The 23,605-nt window shown below is 34.0% G+C and overlaps 1 protein-coding gene across 3 annotated transcripts in view; it reads right to left on the bottom strand.

The window, feature by feature from the left end:
- Positions 1-23,605, bottom strand: part of LOC129794800 (ecdysone-induced protein 75B, isoforms C/D) — an 81,552-nt gene that overhangs the window by 30,355 nt on the left and 27,592 nt on the right. For 2 of the 3 annotated variants that reach the window (XM_055835668.1, XM_055835670.1), the window contains exon 2: positions 11,657-11,745. In XM_055835668.1, coding sequence (XP_055691643.1) covers positions 11,657-11,745 — 89 coding nt within the window. Of the gene's footprint in view, positions 1-11,656; positions 11,746-15,475; positions 15,992-23,605 lie in introns of those variants that run through there. The other variant, XM_055835669.1, reaches the window with a different exon arrangement.

The raw sequence follows: 23,605 nt of genomic DNA, 5'->3' as shown, positions 1-23,605 counted from the left end.
CCAATCCAACATCCGGGCGATGACCCCCGCCATTTTTGCGAGCTCATTCATCGCACAAGGGGAGCCACTGTGTTCTCTGCCAGAGTGCGCCAATTTCTCCTCAAGATTCCTCATAATACTTTTGAAGACTTTGTTCCCCCTAAATACTCCAAAATTGTAGACATAGAACCCACGAAAATAAATAAATATTGATTTGTTTGAAGAAATGACTTTTTTTCAACTCTTTTTCATAATTTTTATAATTTGAAATCAATTTCGAAGATTTAATGGACGATTGGCAATACTTTGACCAATTGACACTAAAAACTTTTCAAAATGGAAGCTACAGAATCTGATTCATTGTTTTTTTGTTGACTCGTTGTTTTCTATTGATTTTTGTGTGATTAACAAGCAAAAATTGGACAGAAAATCCCTTTTAGATATATGTATTCAAGATGGCCGCTAACTTTATTACTTTTAAACGGATAAATTAAATCAAATACTACACCTAAAAATAAATTATTGGGGTAGATTCTGATACAAATCTTTTCTTTTCTTTCCTTACAATTCGTCAGTTATAAGATTTTTGGTATTCTGGGAAAAAATTATAGGATTTTGACATTTTATTTCTTTGTTAAAATGAGTTTTTTTTTAAAGAAAATTACTTTTTCATGACTCTTTAACGTTCTTCCTGAATTTTTTCTGGTACAACTTCTTCTTTGTTTTTCTTTTATAAAACAACAAGAGAACAATTTAAAAACTCCATTTGTCAAAATCTTACAACAAACTTTTAAGTTGTTAGAAAAGAGAAGAAAAGATTTTTATTAGAATCTAATTTTATCATCTTTTATTTGGAAAAGAACTAAAAAGCTTAATAACATATAAGATACAAGATATAAGAAATTAGAGAATTTATGGGTAAGAAGGAAAAAGAAAATTCACGTAAGTAGAGTAAAATGGAGCTTAAATGTCAAGAAATTGATCTTCATCTTTATAGTTTGTTTAGAAAAAAAAGGTTTTTTAATGGGAGATTCAGTTGTGATAACTTTACGTTATTTTGATATGATTACGTTTTTTTTCTTTAAATAAATTCCCAACTGGGTTCGATTCTCTCTAAAATCCTTTTTTTTTTCTTAAAAATTAAAAAATATTGAAAGAGATTTGACAGTTGATATTCTTCCAGAAAAAAATCGGAAAGATCTTTAAGGAATTCCGAAAAAGTATTTTTTTTTCTTCAAAAACATAATTAAAGGCAGAAACAAACTGTCAAAATCTTTTACAAACTTTTATTAGAATAAAAAAAAAGTTTTTAACTGTCGAATTTTTAAGAAAAAAAATTATTCTTAACACAATCGACCTTATTATTTCCAGGAAAATATTTTGAATTTTCAGCAAAGAGCTTTAACAAGTAACGAACGATTTCAAATAAAACATATAACTGTCAAAAAAAACATACAACTGTCAAAATTATTTTTTAATGTCAAAAATTATATTTCAAAGCCTCAATCTCATCATTAACTGCCAAAAGTTCGCGAAATTTAAATAAAAATCGCCCCAAATAATAAAGTAAAGATGAGAATGCTCTAGAAATGTTTGAAAAATGTGTCAAAACTCTAATAGAATTTTGTCATATTCATTGTGAGCTCAATAAGCAAATATTTCAGTGGCATTGTGCCGAATATTGCTCTAAAATTCTACTCCAAAAAAAATATTACAAAAAAAGAAGATAAAGAAATAGAAAAGAAAATTCAAAATATTGGAATGAAGAAATTACCCTTTGAGGCGAAAATAAATAATTTTATATTAAAAAAGAAAAATTGAATAATAAGAAGGTTTCCAACTGTGATTTGTGGTGTATTGTGGGGATTGTGGGGCGAATGGCTTTTGCGAGAGTGCAAGAGTTCATCCACCACATAGAATAGCGCGATAGTAAATAGCGCTTTGGGTAGATAGTGCGCCTCGCCAAGTTGCAATAATAAAGCGCGCGCGAGGTCAAACTAGGGCAACGAACTGATTCAACAGAGGAATGTTCTGTTTTAATGTCCCGTTTCTCGAAATAAAGTGACGTTCGCGTCGCGTCACCGTTTACCGTGGCCATTTTTGGTACTAAAAATCCCCCCGTGGGGATTTCCGGGAGAGCTCTTTTTTATATTTTCTTCAGGTGCGAGGGTGTGATGGAATTTCCGGAATTCCCCCGAAGAGCGATTTTGTCCGAACACTTCCGACGCTTCGGGGGTGACATAAATTTGATTTTTTGAATGGGGCAACTGTCAACGCAAAAAAAAAACTGATGAAATGAAGGAAAAAAAGATTAAAATCCTTCTTTTTTCAACCAATCCATCTTCCTTTCGTGACATTCTCCATACCACAACAACATTTTCGCAACAAATAAGCCCACTGTTCGTGAGCAAAGTGGCGTGGAAGTGGCAGAAATGATGATGGTGAGGAATGAGTAATAATGTAAAAGTGATGAATAGGAGTATTTGTGTGTTATTTTATTAGTTGGTTGGACTTAAAATGATTCTTCCGCATTTTGTGCGACTCTATTATGTTTTGTAACGATGCCTCCTAAGGAGTCATTGCACTCAGCGGTACTTTCGTTACTTTTCCAAATTGCCGCGGAATGTGGAGCCACTGCGGTGGGTATCTTCCATTTTTTTTTCTCTCTACATTTTCTTCTTCTTCTTCGTCGTATGTCTGAGATTGAAAGAGAAATGCCCGAAAATCTTATGTTGTATGCTTAAGACATTTTTTGAAGAGGAAAAAAATCAATAGCTAGCCGCCAGTGTGGACGCCATTGATTTAATCCTCCACACACATTCGAAAATTCCGGAACATACCGCGGACATTGACACGATCCGTGTGAGTCACGTGACGGATTAGCATTGCATAATCACTGCTCTTTTGCATAATGTACTCACAGCCAGCAACATTGGAAAGAACATATCTCTGACTCATGCCATTGGTACGTTAGCTTGTCTTCTGTTTGGTTGAAAATCCAGACAGAAAATAAATAAAAAATGGATATTTTCCGGAAAATTACAACACATTCCGGAAGCATCAAAGAAGCCTTCCGGAAGAGGATAAGAATATTCCGGAGAACAATTCCGAAAAAAAGCCCCTATTTGCCGTTACAGTTCAACATTTTAAACTCCTGTTGAATACATTATTTATTCTCTCGCAAACCTATTCTCCTCTATAAATGGAGGAGTTTAACAACAACAATTCCCTCCCATGAGAAGCCACTCCAAATTACATACATATGTGTACAGTACATACATATAAATACATCAAGATATCAGTAAGTGTGCAGAAAATTTTTGCTGGAAGCACATAAGAGTTCTCCTCCTCCCCTCCCCTCCCCCCTTTTTATGTGGAAAAGTGCATCTCTGGCGTACATTGACCCTTTAGTGTGGCATACAAAGCCCCATCCAGGAGTGCTCCATTTTTGCGCATGATGCATCAATGCTTGGTGATTTTGGAGCGCGCCTGGTGGTACTTCACAAAAGCTCAAGCTTTTGTTTTCTTGACTTCGGGTCGTTGCACTGCTATTTAGGCCATCAACCCAAATGAGTGCACAGCGCAGACTTGAGCGTGAAGGGGGCCACTCCACCAGATGCAAAGGGAAATGATTGAACCCATTTGAGTACACTGATCCCCGTGGTTTGAATCTGGAGCACGTGGGGAAGCCCCCGGGAAAATTAATGGAAATCATTTGGAGGGAATATCCTGTATTGCAAGAAAATTCTCTGGCCGAATTGTTGGAATTTTCTTTTTTGAAAAGATGATTTTAAGGTGTTACAGTTAAGTTGTTAGAAATATTAGGAAGAATTTTAAGGACTTTGGACGGAATTCACTACTCAGTCGGTCCTAAGGATTTCAATCAGTTTTTTTTAATCTGACTTAAAATTTTTAAAGTAAAATAAAATAGTTCTTTAATCAGAGTTCTAGAATAATCAAAAAAAAGTTGAAGGATAGCTTAATAAAGAAAAATTTAATACTGAAAAAGAATCAGACAACTCTGGGATGTTTTTATGAAGCAAGGAAAAGTAACAAATCTAGGATATTTAAACGAAACTAAGCCGTTACAATTAAGTTAAGATTCTATAAAAAAAAAGTTTCAAAAAACTTTACCAAAAGGTGAAATTCCCTATTCAGCCTAATCAGCCTTAATAATCTTAAATAAGACTTAGGATTTTTAAAGTTTTTGAAAAATATGATTAATTTTGGCTTAAGAAATCCAAGAAGTTTTCCTTAAGAAATATTAAAAAATTTTCTTAAGAAATATTAAAAAATCTTTCTTAGGAAATATTAAAAATCTTAAGAAATATTAAAAATCTTTCTTAAGAAATATTAAAAATCTTTCTTAAGAAATATTAAAAATCTTTCTTAAGAAATATTAAAAATCTTTCTTAAGAAATATTAAAAATCTTTCTTAAGAAATATTAAAAATCTTTCTTAAGAAATATTAAAAATCTTTCTTAAGAAATATTAAAAATCTTTCTTAAGAAATATTAAAAATCTTTCTTAAGAAATATTCAAAATCCTATTAAAAATCTTTATTAAGAAATATTAAAATCTTTCTTAAGGAACATTAAAAATATTAAAAATCTTTCTTAAGGTATCTCAAAACTGTCTAATTAGCAAATTTCACTCATAAGTTTCAGAATACAATCAGTTGAAGTCCTGTTAAGGACATCCTCCTAAATCCTGAATAGTTTAACAAAGTTCTAAATTACCTTCTATTATTGCTTCTCTATCACAAAAAAAATTCTGCACTAACTCTTTAATAAATACTTCATTCCTTAAAAAGAAATATTCAAAGAAATCTTCCATATAAGACTTCTAGAACGTTCGTTTTGTTTACTCAAGAAACCTCTTTGGAAGTTAATTGACTTAATATAGCTTCCATGTGAGCTCCCTTTTCTCACTTAATCAATTATTTACAGACTGGCAGGGGGGTGAGAAGGTAGCTAGCAATTGTCATTCCACTTGTGAAAAGTCCCCGTTTCCCCGAAAATTTTCCGCTCCAATTTTTCCCGCGCGCACCAGAATTTTTCCCAGATTTCCCCGGGGCGTCCCTTTTTTTGGAGTGAGCGCGCGCGAAAGAGAGAGAATGGATTGGGTTATATAATGTGGTGGAATGTGGGAAAAAGTGTGCGATGAGGTCAACGTCTTGGCGTCCCAGAGGGAGCCACGATTGCGGTCAATGCACGATGAGAGCATGAACCTCGCGATTCCCCTCGTTCTGATGTAATGTTCTAACACTCAACTACATATACAGAGACATTGTACTCGTTCATTGCACTCTGACGCATGGATGACGTCACTCGTTCTCCCACCACCCATAAACTATTAACTCTAAAAAGCATTCTATCTTACTCCAACCCCTTAAACATTAAGCGAATGAAGAATTAATGTGAGAAAGAGATGGAGCATTTTGTAAGTTTTGAGCATTAGTTGGTATAAAGGCAAGGTTGCATGACCTGTTTTCAGTGCAAAAGCAGAAGAATCGGGTTGATGGCCTGTCGACGAATCATGTCTGCACTAGAGCCATCTGCACACTAACTATCTCTCTCCTATAATTTCCATGAAAACTATTTCTTAGGGAGGGAAAATCTTCAAAAATTTTCCCGGGAAGAATATTTTTTAAAAATTTCTTCAAGATGGATACAAAAAGGTTCGTTGAATTTGAATTTTTTCTTGTACTTTTCTTTCTGACCCATACCTGCAATTTGTGTGCAAAAGAGAACCTCGCAAAGTGGCCAAAGTGCATCGACCGGGCATTGTATGCTCAGTAACCTTCTCGTTTCATTGACTCGACACAGGAAAAGTTCTCACACGCAAGAGGGTCAGGCATTCCGTGGCTTTCCTCTTAAACTGAGGGAGCTGCAGATGGGCAGGTAAGTGACACTTTTCTTTCTCTTTCTCTCTCTTTTCCTTCTCTTATTGCGATATTGTACGTATTATGAACTGAATAAAGATTTAAAAAGAAAAAAAAAGAAAAAAAAGTGTTTTATTTAATGATTGGCTTGGGTATATGAAGGCAAGAAAATTCTGGAGAATCGTCATGATTTACAAACGAACCATGGCAAAGTGGAGTCAATGTGCTGAATTCCTTAGAATTCATTAATTTTGTATTTTTAATCAAGCAATTAGGGCTCCGTCGCGTCATAAATTGATCTAAATAAGAAGAATTAGATTTTCTTGCAAAAAAAGATGCTTTTCTGTGATTTTTCTTGAGAAAAAAAGAAGATCTTAACTTTGAGGGACTCAAGAGAGCTCAGTTTGGCCAGAAATTCAAAATATTTTGGAATTTTCTGACTTTTCTCTGAAGGCCAAGATTTTAAGAATTTCCCATTGATCCATAGAATAGAATTAGAATTAGAAGCCTTAGAATTAGAACATTTTAATAGTTTGTAATGAACAAACCATCATTCAGAAGGTTCAGAAAACCATTAGAATCATCTCTTAGTTGGGAAAGACTCTACTTATCTAAAGACGTTAAACACTAATCTGCAAAGCTGTGCAAACGTCCGACCTTAAAAAAACAATTTTAAAGAACAAGAAGACTTTACTCTAAATCAGGTGCATAGTTAGAAATATATTTTAAGGGAGTTTAATTTTTTTTTTCAAACTTCATTTAAAAGATTCTAAAAATGAATTTAAAAGAATGACTTGAGGAGTCGAGTTCTAAATTAATTAGGTTAAAATTAGGTACATAAGCTAACGTTAAAAATTCTAAGGTTAAAAATTTCGATAATAATTTTAAACGTTAAATTTTAACCTGCTGGCCGCCAAGACCTTGGAGCTTCCTTAGAGCGCCAAGGTGGGGTCGTTGAACGACCCCAAGAAGGAAGTCGATTTTCTCATAAACTATAAAACCGGGAACTGTCGGGTCACTACTTTTAGACTCCTTATATAGTCCTCTTGCCCCTTGCATCACAAATTCGCCACCCGGAAACACGCAGAAGAAGATATTAGGGAAAAACATTTTTCACTCATTTTTCACACTTTCTTCGTGAGAAATTTGCCACGAAGTTGACCGCAACTGCTATTTTTTTTCACTACTTCCCCACATTCCCCTCACTTCCCGCACCGTGATAAATGGAAATATTTCTCGAATATTCTTTATTGTTTTGCACATTTATATGCTTCTAATTATGCTTTATGTTGTTTATGTTACTTATTCGCGATAATTCTGACACTGAGATGGTAAAGTGAGAAAGTAAACACAACCCTTCAACCCCCTTCAACCATATGATTTATGATGTGACTAACTTCATTCTAAGAAATTTTCCGCAGCATGGCCGTTACACCAATTTTTGAATTCCCTTCTTCTACATTTTCCTTAATAACTTTTCTTGTGGTGGACGGATTGAGCTGAAATTTTTACACAACCTCCTCAGATAACCAAAGAACTTATTTCCAAAAGATGGGAATGGTATCTTTTATATTTATTAAGTTATAGCACGAAATATAGGGCTGGGGTCGTTCAACGACCCCGCTTGGCGGCCTAGAGGTTAATTTGACGTTTCGTTTTGAAAGTTTTTCCAATTTAGAGCATAACCTTTTTAATTTTTTTAACGTATTTCAGCCAAGAAATATTTTATTGTTACTTAAAAAAAAACTTTAAATATAAGAATTTTTGGGAGGTTGCTTAAACACTCCAAACACTCAAACACCCTCCCCCACTTGTTCTCCTCCACTGTTCTAAATTAGACGACTTAACCCTATTTTTTTTACGCAAATAAATCTTTTGAGAACTTTTAAAAATCAATTAAGTAAGTAAATAAATTGAAATTAATATATTAATCAATTAATTAAACATACTTTTGTGTAACTTTATCTGCTGTTTAATGCTTCATTAAACTCTTTGTCATAGAAGGGTTACTCCCCCCAATCTTATTTTTTGCACCTTCTTTCAAAGGTGTTTTCTTTAATAATTTTTTTATGCTTAAAAATGCACCTTTTCGTAGAAATTCTACCCCTTTTCCTTTGAAATCTGCTCAATTTGATTTTTTTTGCAAAGAAAAAAAACCTTCAAAGCACCCACTTTTTTTGCAAATCCCATCATAAGTTCGAACGAAGATGCATTTTGATATTGAATTTCAAAGATTAAGATGAAGAAAAAACCGAGCGTGTCTGGTTTCTCATAAAACTCGCCTCTTGGTGTCTTTTTTCTCCCTCATTCTTTGAAAAAAAAAAAGGTACGTAGAGTAAAAAAAACAAGACCGCGTTTCGAGCCATTCGTTTTCCCTTTCATTATATATTTGGTGGAATCCCAGACAGATGATTAAGGGCTGCCAGTGCGTCTCTATGCAGAGAGAGAGAGGAAGTGACGGGAATTTGTCTGGTGCAACTTTTTTTTTGTTCCTCCTTCATGAGGGGGTTAAGTGAAGCAAAGAAAAGGGGTTGAGTGGGTAGTTTTTCTTTACTTTTTGTATGTTTGGTCTTTGTATTTCCCACGCGAGCGGAGAGTTTGCAAAATCGCCACACTGTAGGCAAAACCACAAACGCGCGAATTTTAAAAGTCAACATTGAGAGAAATTCCCCTCCCCACACATTTCGATCAATATTCAACACTGTGGTGAGTTTGCAAAAAGGACGCCATGGTGAATCCTTGAAACATAACCTCACAAATGTGGGGAAATATTTAAATGTCTCATTTGGGAGTTTAAAGAGTACAATAAATCTGCTACAAATTCAACGTAGTTTCTCTCTACAAATTCCACCATCTCTATTACTTTTCATCTATTCGCGCTTGTTGTTTTTTGCTTCGTCTTTCCCATCCTCTTCCCTGTATGTTTAAAAAATTCTAAAATAGAGTGTGTGCCACCATTGAGAGTTGAACGATCGCATTCAATGTCAATGCGTAGTCACACAGAGAGCACACAAACCATTTACTCACTCATCCATCTCATTCTCACCCGAAAATCCACCCGAAATAGGTTTTTTCTTCTGTTTCGTGAAATAAGACGAAAATATGTGACTATTTAATCATTTGGTGAGTATGTGTTTTTTGCTTTTTTTTCTCTTCCATCTTTTTCTTCATCGTTCTATTTTGAATTGAAGGAGAAAACGCAAAAATAATGAAGATACCCCATCTCATAGAATTTATATCGGATTCTCCAAAAATTTATATAGATGGTTATTTTGCCCTCAACACCCAAGTTCATGGCAAGTCAAGAGATGTGTGTGTTTTCAACCATGTGCGGTTGCCTCTAGAATCTCTGGGGCACAATTTATTTTGCGCGCAAAATCACAGTTTGAGGCCAAAAAGGTGGGAAGAGGTGATTTTGAATGACAAGTTCATACAAATAAGACGCTCTGTGGTTGTTTGTTTGGAGAATATAATCTCAAATCGCATTTTTAGCCATTTTTTGCGATTTTTTCAAGATGGCCGCCATGTTCTTTATTCATTTTATTACAGAGAATTATTTGATTAAGGAGTTCTGATGAAATTCTTATCGATTTTTGTGAGGAAAATCAGACAAAAATCTACCAATAAGTACTAATTATAGGAAAGCCAGAAAAACACTGTTAAACGTTAAAAAAGAAACATCAAAAGTCTAAAGATATAAAGTAAAACCACGGTCCAGGACCGTGGTAAAACATTAAGAATGAAAACGTCAAACGTTTGAAGATAAACGTCAAGTGTTAATTGTTAGCCTTTAACTATGGTTTAGTAAATTGGCTAACTAATCGATTAATCGATTTAAGTCGCATTTAATTCATTTATTAACAGATGATTTGATTTTAACAATTTATTTATTTAGTGCAAAAAGATGGCATAAATAGTTTTAATTTTTACATAAAATCGAATGGATTCGATTAAAGGAAGAGTTTAAAAATTTCTTGAGTTTAATTTCAAGAAAAAATTGATTAAAAAATTGAATTTTCTATACAATTCTGAAGTAAGATATTGCGATTAAATTTAAAAAAAAAATTCCAGAAAATCTGCATAAAAATATTTATTTTTTAAGCGCAAAACAGACTAAATTCAAGCCCAATAGTGGTAATTCCAGCCAAAAAGTACTTGATTTAAGCCTGAAAAGATGAATTCAAGCCTAAAGCATTTTTTCTTTATTTAAAAGGACTAGATTCAAGCCCAAAAGTAGTAAATTCTAGCCGAAAAGTAGTAGATTTAAGTCTAAGAAGGACTAAATTCAAGCCAAAAGGCGTGTTTTTACTTTTAATTCTGAAATAGCTGAGATTTAGAAGCATAAGCTTAAAAAATATTTAATTTAAGCCCAAAAAGAACTAAATTTAAACTGGAAATGTACTAATTCGGTTTCGATTTAGTATTTATTATTATTCAATTATTATTTATTCAAATTTTAGCAAGGAATATTTATGTGAATGAAAATATTCAGATCTTTTTAAATATTCATCAGCTACGTACCCCATGACGAGAAAATTATTCCAGGATTCTGATCGCAGTTAATTTCATTATGGCCGCTTCTTTGCGTTTCATCTTTTTTGTCACTTCCGTGCCCGTAGCGCCACCAACGCTCTCGCCGTCAAATGCCTAATTGAAGCGACCATGATGAACAATTTGCAAGCAAGAAATTGACATTGAACCAGAGATGCGCGATCACCGCACATAATGCGAAAGAGCATGTGACAGAAAGTTCCACGCCAAAAATGACTTCATAAATCCGCGGCATCATTACAAAACCCGGTAGTAATATGGCGGTGTTTGTGTGTGCGCGCGAAAGGAAATGAACTGTCAAGGTGATTCGGCCATCATTGCGCGGCGTCCACCCTCGAAAAATTGTTCAGAGTTTTAGACGTTCTTCCGCGAAACAAAGTCGTCCTTGAACGCTCTTGAACTCCCGAGAATCGCGCACACACATATAGGTCCCCCCGGCAGGCCCCGAAAAAAAAGCAATCAAAATGATCACACTTAATCACCTCGGAATATATTTACACATTCTGAAGGCGAGAGAATAAGCGCACAAGAAATTATATATGTACATAATGGGATTCTAGATTCACAAACTATTGGCCAAACAAAAATGCTTTCGAGTGGAGTTCAAGGTTTCTTTGAAAATTGTAAAGATGTGTCAACAAGAAGACCGAAAAAAGGCTTCTTTTGTACATAAAAGAGGCCACGATCTTGAATTACATTTTCTTCTTTATCTTTTGTTGAGGGTCTCAACAGGAAATTTCAAACACGTGTAAAACCATCAAAAAGGGTGCATATCATTCACCCCGTTTGTAGGATCATCTTTCACCTTTCTCCGCTGTCTGCTGGTTTTTTTTTCCAGGCAAAACAGAAACGAAGAAATTGCGCATGATTCTCTGAATTTATTCCTCCACGAGGAACGTCCACAAAAGAATAAATAAAAAACTTCCACGCACTTGAATTCATGATTTATCCCTCAATTAACCTCAAAAATGGTCTATTTCTTCCATTTTATCGCTATTTTTTTAAAGCATTTTTTCAAAACGTCACGAAAGAGTATTTTCGCCAGAGGAAGACCTCCGAATATCATTAATATTTTAAAGACTTGTTGAGAAACAAAAGCAGAAAGGGAATTGATGGATGGGTGTTTATCAGAGTATGGAGAAATTTTTGCATCAGTAAATTAATTCTAATAGTAAATTTGTTGGGTTTTTGCAATAATTTTTTGGTGGTTTAAATAAGAATCACAATGGGGTTTGAACTTACCTTGCAACCCTCACAAGAATGGACGCCATAGTGAAAACCAGAAGCTTTGTCACCACAAACTCGACATAGAACCGTCGTTCCGTCAAATTCTGCAAATGAATTAATGAGAATTTCATTAGATATATCGTGTTTTTCAAATTAAGATAAATGCGTTGAGCTTTACGCAGAAAATGGGAAGGAAGACATTTTGGGAGAGTTACTTCCTCAGGGAGCATTCATAGAATAAATATCGCAATTGAAACATGAAATACTCCCATGTTTCATGCGATCATAACCTTTACGCCTCCTGCGTAGAACAAAAAATTGAATTCCTTATCGCAGAAGATTTTTTCCTTGTAAAAGCGTCGTCTTTAAGTACTTGCAATGATTTATACTTGATTAAAATGTTATAAATAAAATAATAGAAAATAAATGTTTCAGCTGCTAAGGGTTGAAACAAAATATAAACATAATTTAACCCGTATACAGTTAAAAAAAATTAAGAGGTTAGGTTAGAATTTTCGTCTGCTGATACTGTTTTTGTGACGGAAATGTAGAATTTCTCAAAAAAAAGAAAAAAGTTTTAAGAAGTAACGATTTTTTGTCATTTTCATTAAATCTAATATTAGAACATTCTTTTGAAAAAAAAAAAAGCTATATCAGATCCACTATTGTAATTAAAATTAAATATTCTTCATAATTTTCTATAAAACTTTGCGTTTTAGATTGATTTTCTCTGCCTTTTAGGTTAGCTTTCTTTGGATCTTTGCATTTTAGGTTACTTATCTCTGGATATTTGCATTTTAGGTTAGTACAGATCCATTTATTTATTTTGAATTGACTCATTTTAAAGAACTTCTTTCTAAAGAATTTTAAGAATATTTAAAAATTCATTATTACTTTGTTCTCAGTTGCGTCCAATGCTTAGATTTCATAGAAAAATGACAGAAAACATAGAAAAAAATTATCTTCTTTTCATTACTTCTATTCATATCCATTTCTATGACTTTCTATCTATTTTCTCAGGTTTAATTCCACGTGAAAAAGAATAGAAAAACATAGAACCCCATCAAATTAAACAAAAAACATAGTAAATCATAGAAAGAACATAACCAAAAAACGTAGAAAACTATAAAAATCAATTTCAAAGCTTCAAAGCTAGCAGAGTTAATTTTTCCCTCGAATTTAATTAAAAACTTCGCCTTTTTCAACCGTCAATGAACTTTTACATTAAAAAATCTCCTCCAGAGCCTCTATAAAAATTTATACATCTACCTTTCTTGCAAAACACGTCAAAATATAGTTTAACATGCACTTTTACTTTCGCGAATACACATTTTTAAGCATATCGAAAGCATCGAAAGTGACTTGGCACAGCCAAAAAAAAACTTTCATTAACAAGCCCGTGAGTTCAATTTGAAAGTGTCTCTCATGGTGAGTTTAAAAAGAAAATTACAAACTACTAAACTTTTACTTTTTGTGTCTGGGCTTGTAAAAAAGTGGCTGAAAATTGGATTTTTTTGGCGAAAAATGCGATTTTTGTGACATTTGCTGTCAAATAGTTGCTGTCAGAGGGGCAATAAATGTCACAAATTTGACAGGAGCAGATTTTTGGACAAGAAAAAAAAATGCAGGAAATCATTTACAAATCATCTCAGTTGCATAACACGATCGCCCCTCTCGCGCTCAATCACCTGGAGATGTATGTGGAGAAAGTGCTCCCCATCTCTCTCTCTTTTATACTGCTGAGGTGATGTGTCGAAAGAGAAATTAACCCACTTTCTTCCATTTCTCATCTTGCTCATCTCGCTGAGCACGCGCGATCCCCACGAGAGAGAGAGAGAGAAGGAAAAAACCGGAGAAAGGGGCGTTCTTTAAGTGAGAGTGCGCGCGACTTTTCGGAGAGACGTCGTGGGAGATTTTTCGGGGACTTTCTCCATGGATTTATTGAGGGTTATTTGGTGGGTTGTTTTGCGAATAAAATGAAAAATTCTAGGTTAGATCACTTTTTTTCTTGCAAAATGATCAGAAATGTTTTTTTTTTTAATTTTCTTTGTAGAAAAAATGATCATTTTCTCAAGAGTTCAAAGCTTCAGTATTGTAACATATAAAATGTATATATTTCTCAGCAAATCACGATCGTTAGAGGTATGTGAAAGAGCTCGAAGACAACGGAGAAAATACACTCAAAGATCATTGAACTCTCGTGTGATCTCTTCGGGTGTAAGAATCTCTCTACGCTTTGGGAACTTCTTTCACTCTTGGGAAGGTTTTCTGCAAGAATTCAGGGCCATTCCCCTCTGATGATCATCAAAAGTCTATATGCTCTCTTTCTTTTTTTTTTCTTCTTTTAAAATTTAACGATCCAGATGGACTTTTGAGTGATCTTTCGGTCACGATCACTTAACTTTCTCCGCACTCAGAGGAAAAGGCAAGTTTAAAAAAAAAGAGTAAATTATTATTTTTCTCATTACGACTCAGTGATTATGAACAAAAAAAAAAACAATTAAATAAAAAATAAAGAAAATAAATTATTTAAGATCTTTCAAAAAAGTTTTTTTTTTAAGAATTCAAATTTTGCGCAATAATCATGCAAATGGCTGTTTTTAATGATCTCTCCGGACGTTCTAGAGAGACTTTTGAAAAATCTAAAGATCATTCTGAGAGACGGAAAACCTGTTGCTGATCAACTTCCTATTCCATTTAAAGCAGAAAACAATCGCTTCTTTATTTGTTTTTAGCATTCTCATCACAAATGAGCGTCTATATGACTAAATTTTGGCGATCTTATCACTTTTTTCATGATCTTTTTGAGTGATCTTCCTTTTAAAGACTTCTAACGCGATCTAGAGATCTTTAACGATTTAAATATTTTTTTTCCAATCAAGAATTAAGGGAATTTTTCTTGATTTTTGAGATTAGGCGATGATCTTATTTAATTTTTTTCTTTGATTAATCTTTTGCCAACGATCTTCAATTTTTTTCTATTTAATAATAATTTTATTTTTTTTAAATCATTTTTTAAAGTTTCTTTTAAACTTCGCGATTATTTTTAAGTTTTTGTAAGATTGATAATTTCAATGATTTTGATTATGTTTTAATATGCAATATTCTATGTTTTTTAGAATCGTTTTTTCTAAATAAAAAAACATCGAATTTCGTAAATTTCTCAATTTTGTGTTAGATTTTAAGAATCTCTGTTTCTCTAATTTATATAATCTTTAATTATTTTATTGTGCTTACAGGAAATGCTCAAGAAAATCCCAAATAAAGGTAGCAATATTCTATGTTTCTACCTATCAAATGAACTGATTTTATAAACTCAATTTTGCGATAAAGTATTGCACGCTGTTGTCTTTTATTTCTAATATTTCGCCACAATATTGGACTTGATAGAAACTTCTAAGGAAATCTTTAAAAAAAAGTTTTTAAAAATCTATGTTTCTTTCTATCAAATGGACCGATTTTGATAAATTTCTCAGCTTTACGTTGAGTTTCATTATACTTTTGTTTTCTTTCCTTATTTATAATCTTCAACTGTTTTATAGTGCTTGTAGGAAACCCCTAAGAGAATCCCAAGAAAAGTTGACAAAATTCTACGTTTTTTTTCTATCAAATAAATCGATTTAAATAGATTTAGCTTTAAAAAAAATAAAATTGGCGATCATCCCTTAACCCCATATCCAATCAGTTTATGCCATTTATAAGATCTTCATGGAAACTTGAAGAACAACTTGCGATGTTTTTTTTCTATGACAATTTCAAATCGATTTTGATCAGTTTTTTTGTGAGAAATTCGTATTTTACTATCAGTTACAAATCGTTTTTTTAGGCTTTTACCTATGTTAAGTTCTGGTTCTCCACGTGAACTGGCCACAGTGGGCTCCATGACCGGAAAGGGTCTTGTATATTCCGGGGTTTCAGGCCTCGGGGGTGCCACTATAACTTTACTCTGACACACCGGGACACGTATAACAGCCGTCGCAATGGACGATGGCTGTGCCTGGTGTGAACTATCAGGCGACATAAGCATTGTTTTAAGTTTTTTTTTCTAATTCAATTTTATAACTCTTCAATTCAAAATTAACGAACTTCCTTCACAAATGGGGGGAGGATGTCTCACTTTTGGTCCATTTGAAACAAACACACCACAACAAGAGATTTAACGATGACAAAGGGGTTGAAATGAGATCACGATCACTCCTCAAGAAGATAAATTTTTTTTTGAGGAAAAGTCTCACTAAAAAATCCACAAAAATAGCCACTGTGGGGGCACAACACACAAAAAAGTCCCAACCGAATGGTTGTGAGCACGATCGCGAGTTTCGTGGCTGGCGCAGTGAAAGGAAAATTTGTACTGTGTGTTGGCACTGAAAACAGAAAGCAAGAGACGCAATACCGCCACACAAGCACACCCATGAAGGTCACGGTGGTGGGGATCGTGTCAGTGTGCGGTCGCAATTGAAGTTCACGGCTTCGTCTTTTTCGCCATCTGCCCGCGGGTTTGCGCGCGCGCGTGTGTGTGTGTGAGGTGGATGGAACTCTGCGGGTTTTCACCTACGATCGGGCCTCAAGCTCGCGAGCCACGATCGCGAGAGCATTTACCTTTTCGCGAGAGAGCGGCCCTTTTAGTCCACAACACACTTTACTGCCATCCTTCGTTTGTTTTTCATTTGAATGTAAAAAAAAAATCTCCCGAATCCATGAAAATTGCCATAGGGAAAACTCAAAGGGGATACCGTAGGACATTTCAGAGGAGTCTCCCCTTGTGAAGAATATTTCCTTAATGGGGTGAATGCACTTTCAGTGAGTCTTAATATGAAATTAATTGCTTAATTACAATGAAAAATGCTTTTTATGTGCAAAGAAGCTTAAATTTAATTCATTTAAAAAGTTTTTTCTTAGTTCCTATGATGTCATTTTTTGTAAATTACTTCCTTTATGATTTTTGTAGATTTTTATAGGGTTGTTAATGACATCACTTTTCCAATTTTTTCTCTAAATGAAAATTCTGTTTATTCTAAAGGTTTTCTCTTGATTTTGTTTAAGAAAGATTTCCCTAAATAGAGAGATTAGAGAAAGAAAACATGAAAAGTTTTTTTACATCATTTTCCATGGAGAGAAAGAAATAGAAAAAGAAAATGTAGACCGAAAAGTTTCCGGGCAAGACTAAAATGGGATATTTTTGAAGGCAAAATTCAAATGGCTATACTCCGGCTGTGGTTAACCGATTTTCAAAAATTTACTAGTTTTGGAAAGGTACATTTCTCACCTTTCCAAAACTGGTAAATTTTTAAAAATCGCTTAATCCGTTAATTTTTGGCAGTCATTTTTGTAAACCTAGGTAGAAGATACTCTTTTCAACATTTTACAATTTTTTACTTTGACCTCTTGAATCTCGTCCGCTAGTGCACCGATTTTAATGAATAGATTATCGCTGGAAAAGTAATTTAATTCCCTTTCCAAATTTGATAAATTTTTGAAAGTCGGTCAAGCGGTTCGGTTGTGGCAGTCCTTCTAGTGAACCATAGTCAAATAAATTTTTAAAAAAATTCAATCTAATATCCCATTTTAGCCCCCTGGAAACTTTTCGCGAGTAGTGTAATTTTAAAAAAGTTTTTTATTTATTTTAATTTGTTGCATTTGTGTGTGAATTTAAATAGAGAGACATCGGATTAACAATTAACAAAATCTCTATGAAATCACACGAAATTCACATGGAAATTCATGGGAATTTCTTAGGAATATCCATTGACATTTTCTTGGAATAATAAATATATTAAAAAAAATAACATCAAAGTTACTTTTAAGATCAATTAATTCCCACAAAATTCATTGAAAGGGTTGAAAAGAATACTGAAAAAGTGCAAAATTTTCTTATTCCCTTCATTGACTTTGGCGGAAACTATTAGAATATTGCGCCATCTTTTTTTTTTTTGGTAAAAATCTCAATACAGTGGGACCCCAGTACAACGACGGCTTGGTTGAGCTATTCTCGCGCATTGAAAATAATGAGTGTGAAGAGTATATCCGAGTGGTCGTTGTACTGGGGTCCCACTGTATTTTGAAGCATTTCTTTATTATTTTCTAACCTAAAATATCTAAAACACACCAAATGAATGTTTAAAGCATTCCCATTAAAATGCAAAGATAACTTATTACAAAGAAAGAGATAAATAAGATTCATTTCCCAAACATTTTATTTTAAAACTTTCTTTTACTTTTACCCAAAACACTTTCAATTGTCCGGACAACCCGTCAAAATACAAATCAATTTGCCAAAAAACGATAGTGGTTGGTTGAAAATGATTTTTTTCCGCACGAATTGCCACAAAACTGCGTGAAATTTTTAATTTCACACCCAAATGACGCTCTCCGGTGATACTTTCACACCCCCAGGCGCCATCTTCTTTTTTTAAATAAAACGAATTCTAAGCATTCGGGCTAGGATCTTCTAATTTTATTTTTTTTTCGGTCTTTTTGAGTGCAATATTGGCCCTTTTTGCCCCACAGTTGGATGGTAGAAATTTATTTCCTCGTTTGAGCGAGTTTGAGTGGAAGAGTGGCAAGTTGAGTGCTTTCTCGTTGGCACGCCAATTCGCTTGGGATTGTGTTACCTGTTGGCCTGACTCGCTCTCGCGCTTCTCGGTCGGTCGGCCACCTTTTCCGGTCAACTACCTCGTCAAGCAGAGTTCGCTCTGCCGTGCGATCACTTCGCATATTCGTTCTCTCTGCCACGATGGAGAAAACGCATTTATGTTGTACATACTTAGAAGAAAAAAATGGCGGAGAAATGGCTGCGGAAAAGTGAAAAAAGGGAGAAGAAAAAGAGAAAGAATCACAGATAAAAGATCTAAAAAAAAAACGTTAAAACTCCTTTTTGGATTCAAAATAAAATTCCCGCCAAAAAGGAATTTCGTTGAGTAGATCGTGCGAGCGTCCGGATTTGCGAGGTCAGGGCCGGGCGAATATTGAACCCGATCAAGAAACTCACCGAAGGACGCCAAAATGGAAATCTATTTGGCCACACTCTCATCTAACAACTTGGACTCTTTTGCTACATTCGGACCATTCCGAATATGCCACTCATTGGCTTTTATGGACTTTTAATGCCGCGGGGCAGTGTGAGAAGCAAAAAAATGCGCAACGAGGTGGACACAGGATTACATGAGGAGCGTTTTGCTGGTATATCGCGAATTAACATTTCAAGATTTAAATCTCAAATAATGCCAAAAAGAAAACGGTTTGGTGTCACATGAAAAAATTAGGCAAATCCTAAATTTGAGATATTCATGATCATTGATCAATTTGAAGACATTTTGCAAGCATCTTATTTGCTAATTCTTCATTGGAATTACTTTAGATTGAAAATTCGTAAATTCGTATGGATTTGTCATTGGATGCATGAGGAGGTTCGTATGAAATTCACTAGGACACGATAATAAATTACGTGGAATTCACGTGGAAAATCGTATGAAAACTGTATGGGAATTCTCATGGATTTGAAATTGAAATTATAATGGATTTCTATTATTGTTAACCCTTAGAGGATTTTGCTGGCCCCTATGGACAATCAGATTTTAAAGATCTTTAAAAATAAAATTTATTTATTAACCCATTCGTGTTTTTCTAGTCATACGCTGACCCAGACGTGAAACATTATTTTTCCAATTATTTATGAATTTAATTGTTTTTCCAAATGTTTCAAATTCACACAAAATATGCCAAAAATGATGTTCTGACTGAGTAAAGTCCTCTAAAAGCATTTAGACAATAAATATCGTCTTAAAAAGAACTCATGTTTCAATGTTTCACGTGGACACGAAAAGGATAAATGTTGAAACAATTTATTACACGATAATTAAACTTTTTTAGCTTTGTTTCTTTCTTTCATTTTCATTTAGAAAAATAAAAAAATTACTTTAAATTCCAGATAAAAAATAATATTTCATGTTCTTGTTAGCGTTCTGACTCAATGTGGACACAAAAGGGTTACCAAAGGTGTTTAACCCTTTAACGTCCAACGTGAAACATAAAAACATTGAAACATGCACTCTTTTATCGCGATTTTTATTCTATGAAATTTTTTAGAGAACTTTTCTCACTCAGAACGTCTTCTTTGACCCCTTATGCGTGAATTTGATGCATTTGTAACATGGAAAAACAATTACATTCATAAATAATTGAAAAAATAAAATGTGTCACGTGTGGGTCAGCGTATGACCCAAAAAACCTTAAAGGGTTAAAAGTGAAAAAATCTACCCATCATTTGTTCTTCATCAGTACTTTAATCAAGTCAGAGTTTTAGTTGTTTTTCTTCTTTAACACTTGTAGGACTAATAATTCTAACCTCAAACTTTTCAATGAATTTTCTCTCAAAAAGAAAATGTTTTTCTAATTTTTTTTACGAGAAACCTGAAGTAATAGAAGTCCCCTACAGATAGAAGTAGAATTAGAAGATAGTTAGACTTTATTCTGTAAGGATTTAAGAAAGTTAAATTGGCAGTGATTGCCAGTTTTGTCCTCCAATATTTAGTAAACCCTTTATTACTACAATTCTCTTCAGAAATCTCTGGAAACATAACAGAAACATAAAAGAAACATTAAAAAGAAATACTAAAAATGAAAAATCTTCAAAGAAATATAACAAAAAAAGAACAAGAAAGGATAATAAGAATCTTCATGGTCGGATAACCCGGATAGTAAAGAATAGAGTAAAAGGTTGGTAACCTTTTTATGAATTGTGGCAAAAGAGAGACAAGCATTATCCATGTGAGTGAACTCCTCTTGCGGTGCTCATTCCGCCATGACAAACATTCCCTCATCGCTGTGCTTCTCCACCATATTGCTGGAATAAACAGCTCCACACACACATGAGGGGGGTCAATGGCTCAAAATTGTGGTGTAGCGTGGAATTGGTGAAAAATTCTCCAGAGTTCAAACTCAAAGAGTGTCAGCGGAAAATTTCACCGTGAAACACGTGCATCGAGTGCATTCGCCCAAAGATGGCGGAAAAACGCCTTCGATGGCACCTTCTTCGTAATGCTCGATTCGTTCTTTTTTTCTTCATTATTTAGGGCAATAACCACACCATTGTGCCATATGGTGGGAATGTGGTGTCATTTGACGCGCGGACGGGGGCCACATGAGGGTGACAAAATAAAAAAATAAAAATGGAGTAATTTGACACAGAGTATTTTGCGAGAAATTGGGCGCTTTTCGGTGACTTCCCCACACACATGTGATCCAAATTCTCTGTGGTTCTGCCTTTGTGTGTTCGGCTTTGACACAAACAATTCAAGGTTAGTCGGGCATTGACGTTTCGCAGAAGGTGCCTTTTTTTGTGGGCGCTTCTTCCCAATTTTCTGTATGCGTGCGAAGAGTTTCGCCAATATGTTTGCGTGCTAATTGCCCTCATGCCATCGCACTCACACCAAGAACTCATTTTGCTTGATTATTTAACACCATTTTGCCTCAAGGTGGGGGAAGAACGTTCTGAGCTGTTTTTTTTTGTTTCGGGTGAGCGTCACACCGCCATGTCTATTTTAATTATTACATACATATTTCAACGAAGCGAAAATTGGGGCATTTTTCGCGAAAGATTGTTTTGCTTCTCGCACAATAAATTCTCCACAATAATGTCATATTTTATTCTTCTTTTTCTTTCTCCATATTCTCCAATTTGTGCTATTTTTTTTACTCTTTAATTTCCAAAACAAATTGCACTTTTTGACCAAATAAAAAACAACGACTGATTACCCAGCGGCCATTTTGGTTTTTTTTTTCAATTGTTGCTGTTGCCAAGAAGGAAAAACACGCCACACGCCAGGTGTCACATCTACCAAACTTTAACCTTGACTCTCTCGCGGAAGTGAGCAGCGATTTTTTCGTTGGAGAACAAGAAGAAGTTTTAAATGAAAAGAATAAAAGAAAAAAAAGATCACCGCATTGCCCCCGAAAATGGGAAGATGGCGCTGCTGATGGGTCATCGGCATTGCAAGAAAACACGTTCAATGGGTTGGTTGAGCACAAAATGCGATCAATGACTCCCAGGGCTCTGACCTTGGCGCCACGCAGAAGAGCGCCCCCTTGCGCCCTCACCGCCCAGAATCAAGTCAAGGTTCCGCGGCCCGAGAGGGTTCAAAGGCCCGTACGGAGAAGTCCAAAGATTGCGCGCGCGGGAAAATTAAGCGATCGCGCGCATGAATTGCCATAATGAACTCTCTGCGGAGGAAGAAATTCAAAGGAGACGTAATGAAGAATCACGGGAATTTATGTCAAAGAAATGGATTTGTTGAAAAAAGAATTGAATTATTCATTTCTCTTTTTTTTTTAATAAATGGAGTTTATTAGTTTATTTTTTTTTTATTTCAGGGCTAGAACTTGACAGAACTTTATAAACTACGGGAGCTGAAAAATTCAGAGAACATTACCTTATTACATAAAGAAATTACACTCTGAAGAATACATCACAGTAAATTCTAACGTTAGAATCGTTAGAATTTACTATTCAGAACCTTTAATAATTTTTCAAACCATTAAATTCTCTTAATTTTTTTTTGAGTATTAACGTTAAGAATTCCAATTAAATTCTACATATAAAAATTTTTAAATCTGAATTCCTGAGGTTAGTGCCTAAAAAACTAGGTTCTTAGGCCAGTTTCAAAGTTAGAATTTACATAGTATGTGTTTAGAATTTAATATATTTTTTAAGTCTTTAAATTTTCTTCAGAATTGAAAATTATTTATTCTTTTAATTCCAAAAAGTATTTTTGAAGGTTTCTCTAAAGCTCAATATCTACGTTAGTTCTTAAGAGACTAAAAAGTATTTTTATTTATAAAAAAGAAAATTAAAGTTAGAATTAGATGCTCAAACCCTCCTTATTCAGGACTTGAAAATTTTAATAGATTTTTTTTTCTTAAGACTAGAAAACTGCTTAAGAGTTTAATAAACATATATTTTTATTTGAGAAAGAATTTTAAAGTTAGAATTAAGCTAAAATTCTGATCAGAATTCATCCTATTTAGACTCCTTAAGTAAAAAATTTAAAATAAATTCTATTCCTGAAATTCTCTTGTAGAATCTTATACTTTCCTAAATATTAAAGGCATGGGATTTCTAAAGACATTGATAATAATAAATTTTATTTCGCTATTTTCTTATGTGTAAAGAAAATTTTTACAATTCTGAAAAGCAATTTAGAAAAATTAGAACTTACAAGTTTTGAACCTCTAATATTTATTAAGAACCTGAAATTCTAAATAAAAAAAAATCTAGAAGAATCTTTAACGCTATTTTTGGTAACTCAGAGATCCTAAAATTTTCTTAAGACCTCGGAATTTCAGATTCAGGTCTTAATATTCAAAAATTACACGTTAAAATTCAAAATTTAAATCTGAATTGACAGTTTTAGCCAATTAAAGAAACTAAAACGGATTAAAGAAATGTCTGAATTAATTTTTAGATGTCTTAATTAAATGGACAATCCTAACCTCAAAATTTCTTTTATTTTAAACTTAATAAAGAAAATTTTCTTTTCTGGATTCTTCTACTTATAGAGTAACAACTAAAAGCCGCCATAATTAATATTTAAACAATTTCTGCTTAATTACAACATTTTCAAACGACAATTCTAACCTCAAAATAAATCAAAAAATTTAAAATTCTAAAGCTAAAAAAACGAAGAAAAATCTGGAATAAAGTTCTTTCGGGAATTGCATGCTGATGTAAAGGGAACCCACGTGAGATTGAAGGGGGGGGGGACACAGAAGGTGCGTAAAGAACGGCTCTTGGTGAGAAATATTATTTCTCCTTTGGCTTTGGTCGGTCATGAACCCCAATGGCGACCGCATTCGCGCTTTGGCGAAAGATCGATGCACTGTGGAGAAATGTGAATGAACTTTGGAAAGTTGTGTGACTAATATTGGGTTGAAAGTAAATGAAACTAATCGCTGCTGCCACGATTATGT

Source organism: Lutzomyia longipalpis, chromosome 4 (assembly GCF_024334085.1).
Source record: "Lutzomyia longipalpis isolate SR_M1_2022 chromosome 4, ASM2433408v1".
In the NCBI taxonomy this organism is placed as follows: Eukaryota; Metazoa; Arthropoda; class Insecta; order Diptera; family Psychodidae; genus Lutzomyia; species Lutzomyia longipalpis.
Note: the sequence above shows the minus strand (reverse complement) of the source record. Positions and strands in the feature narration are given on the sequence as shown.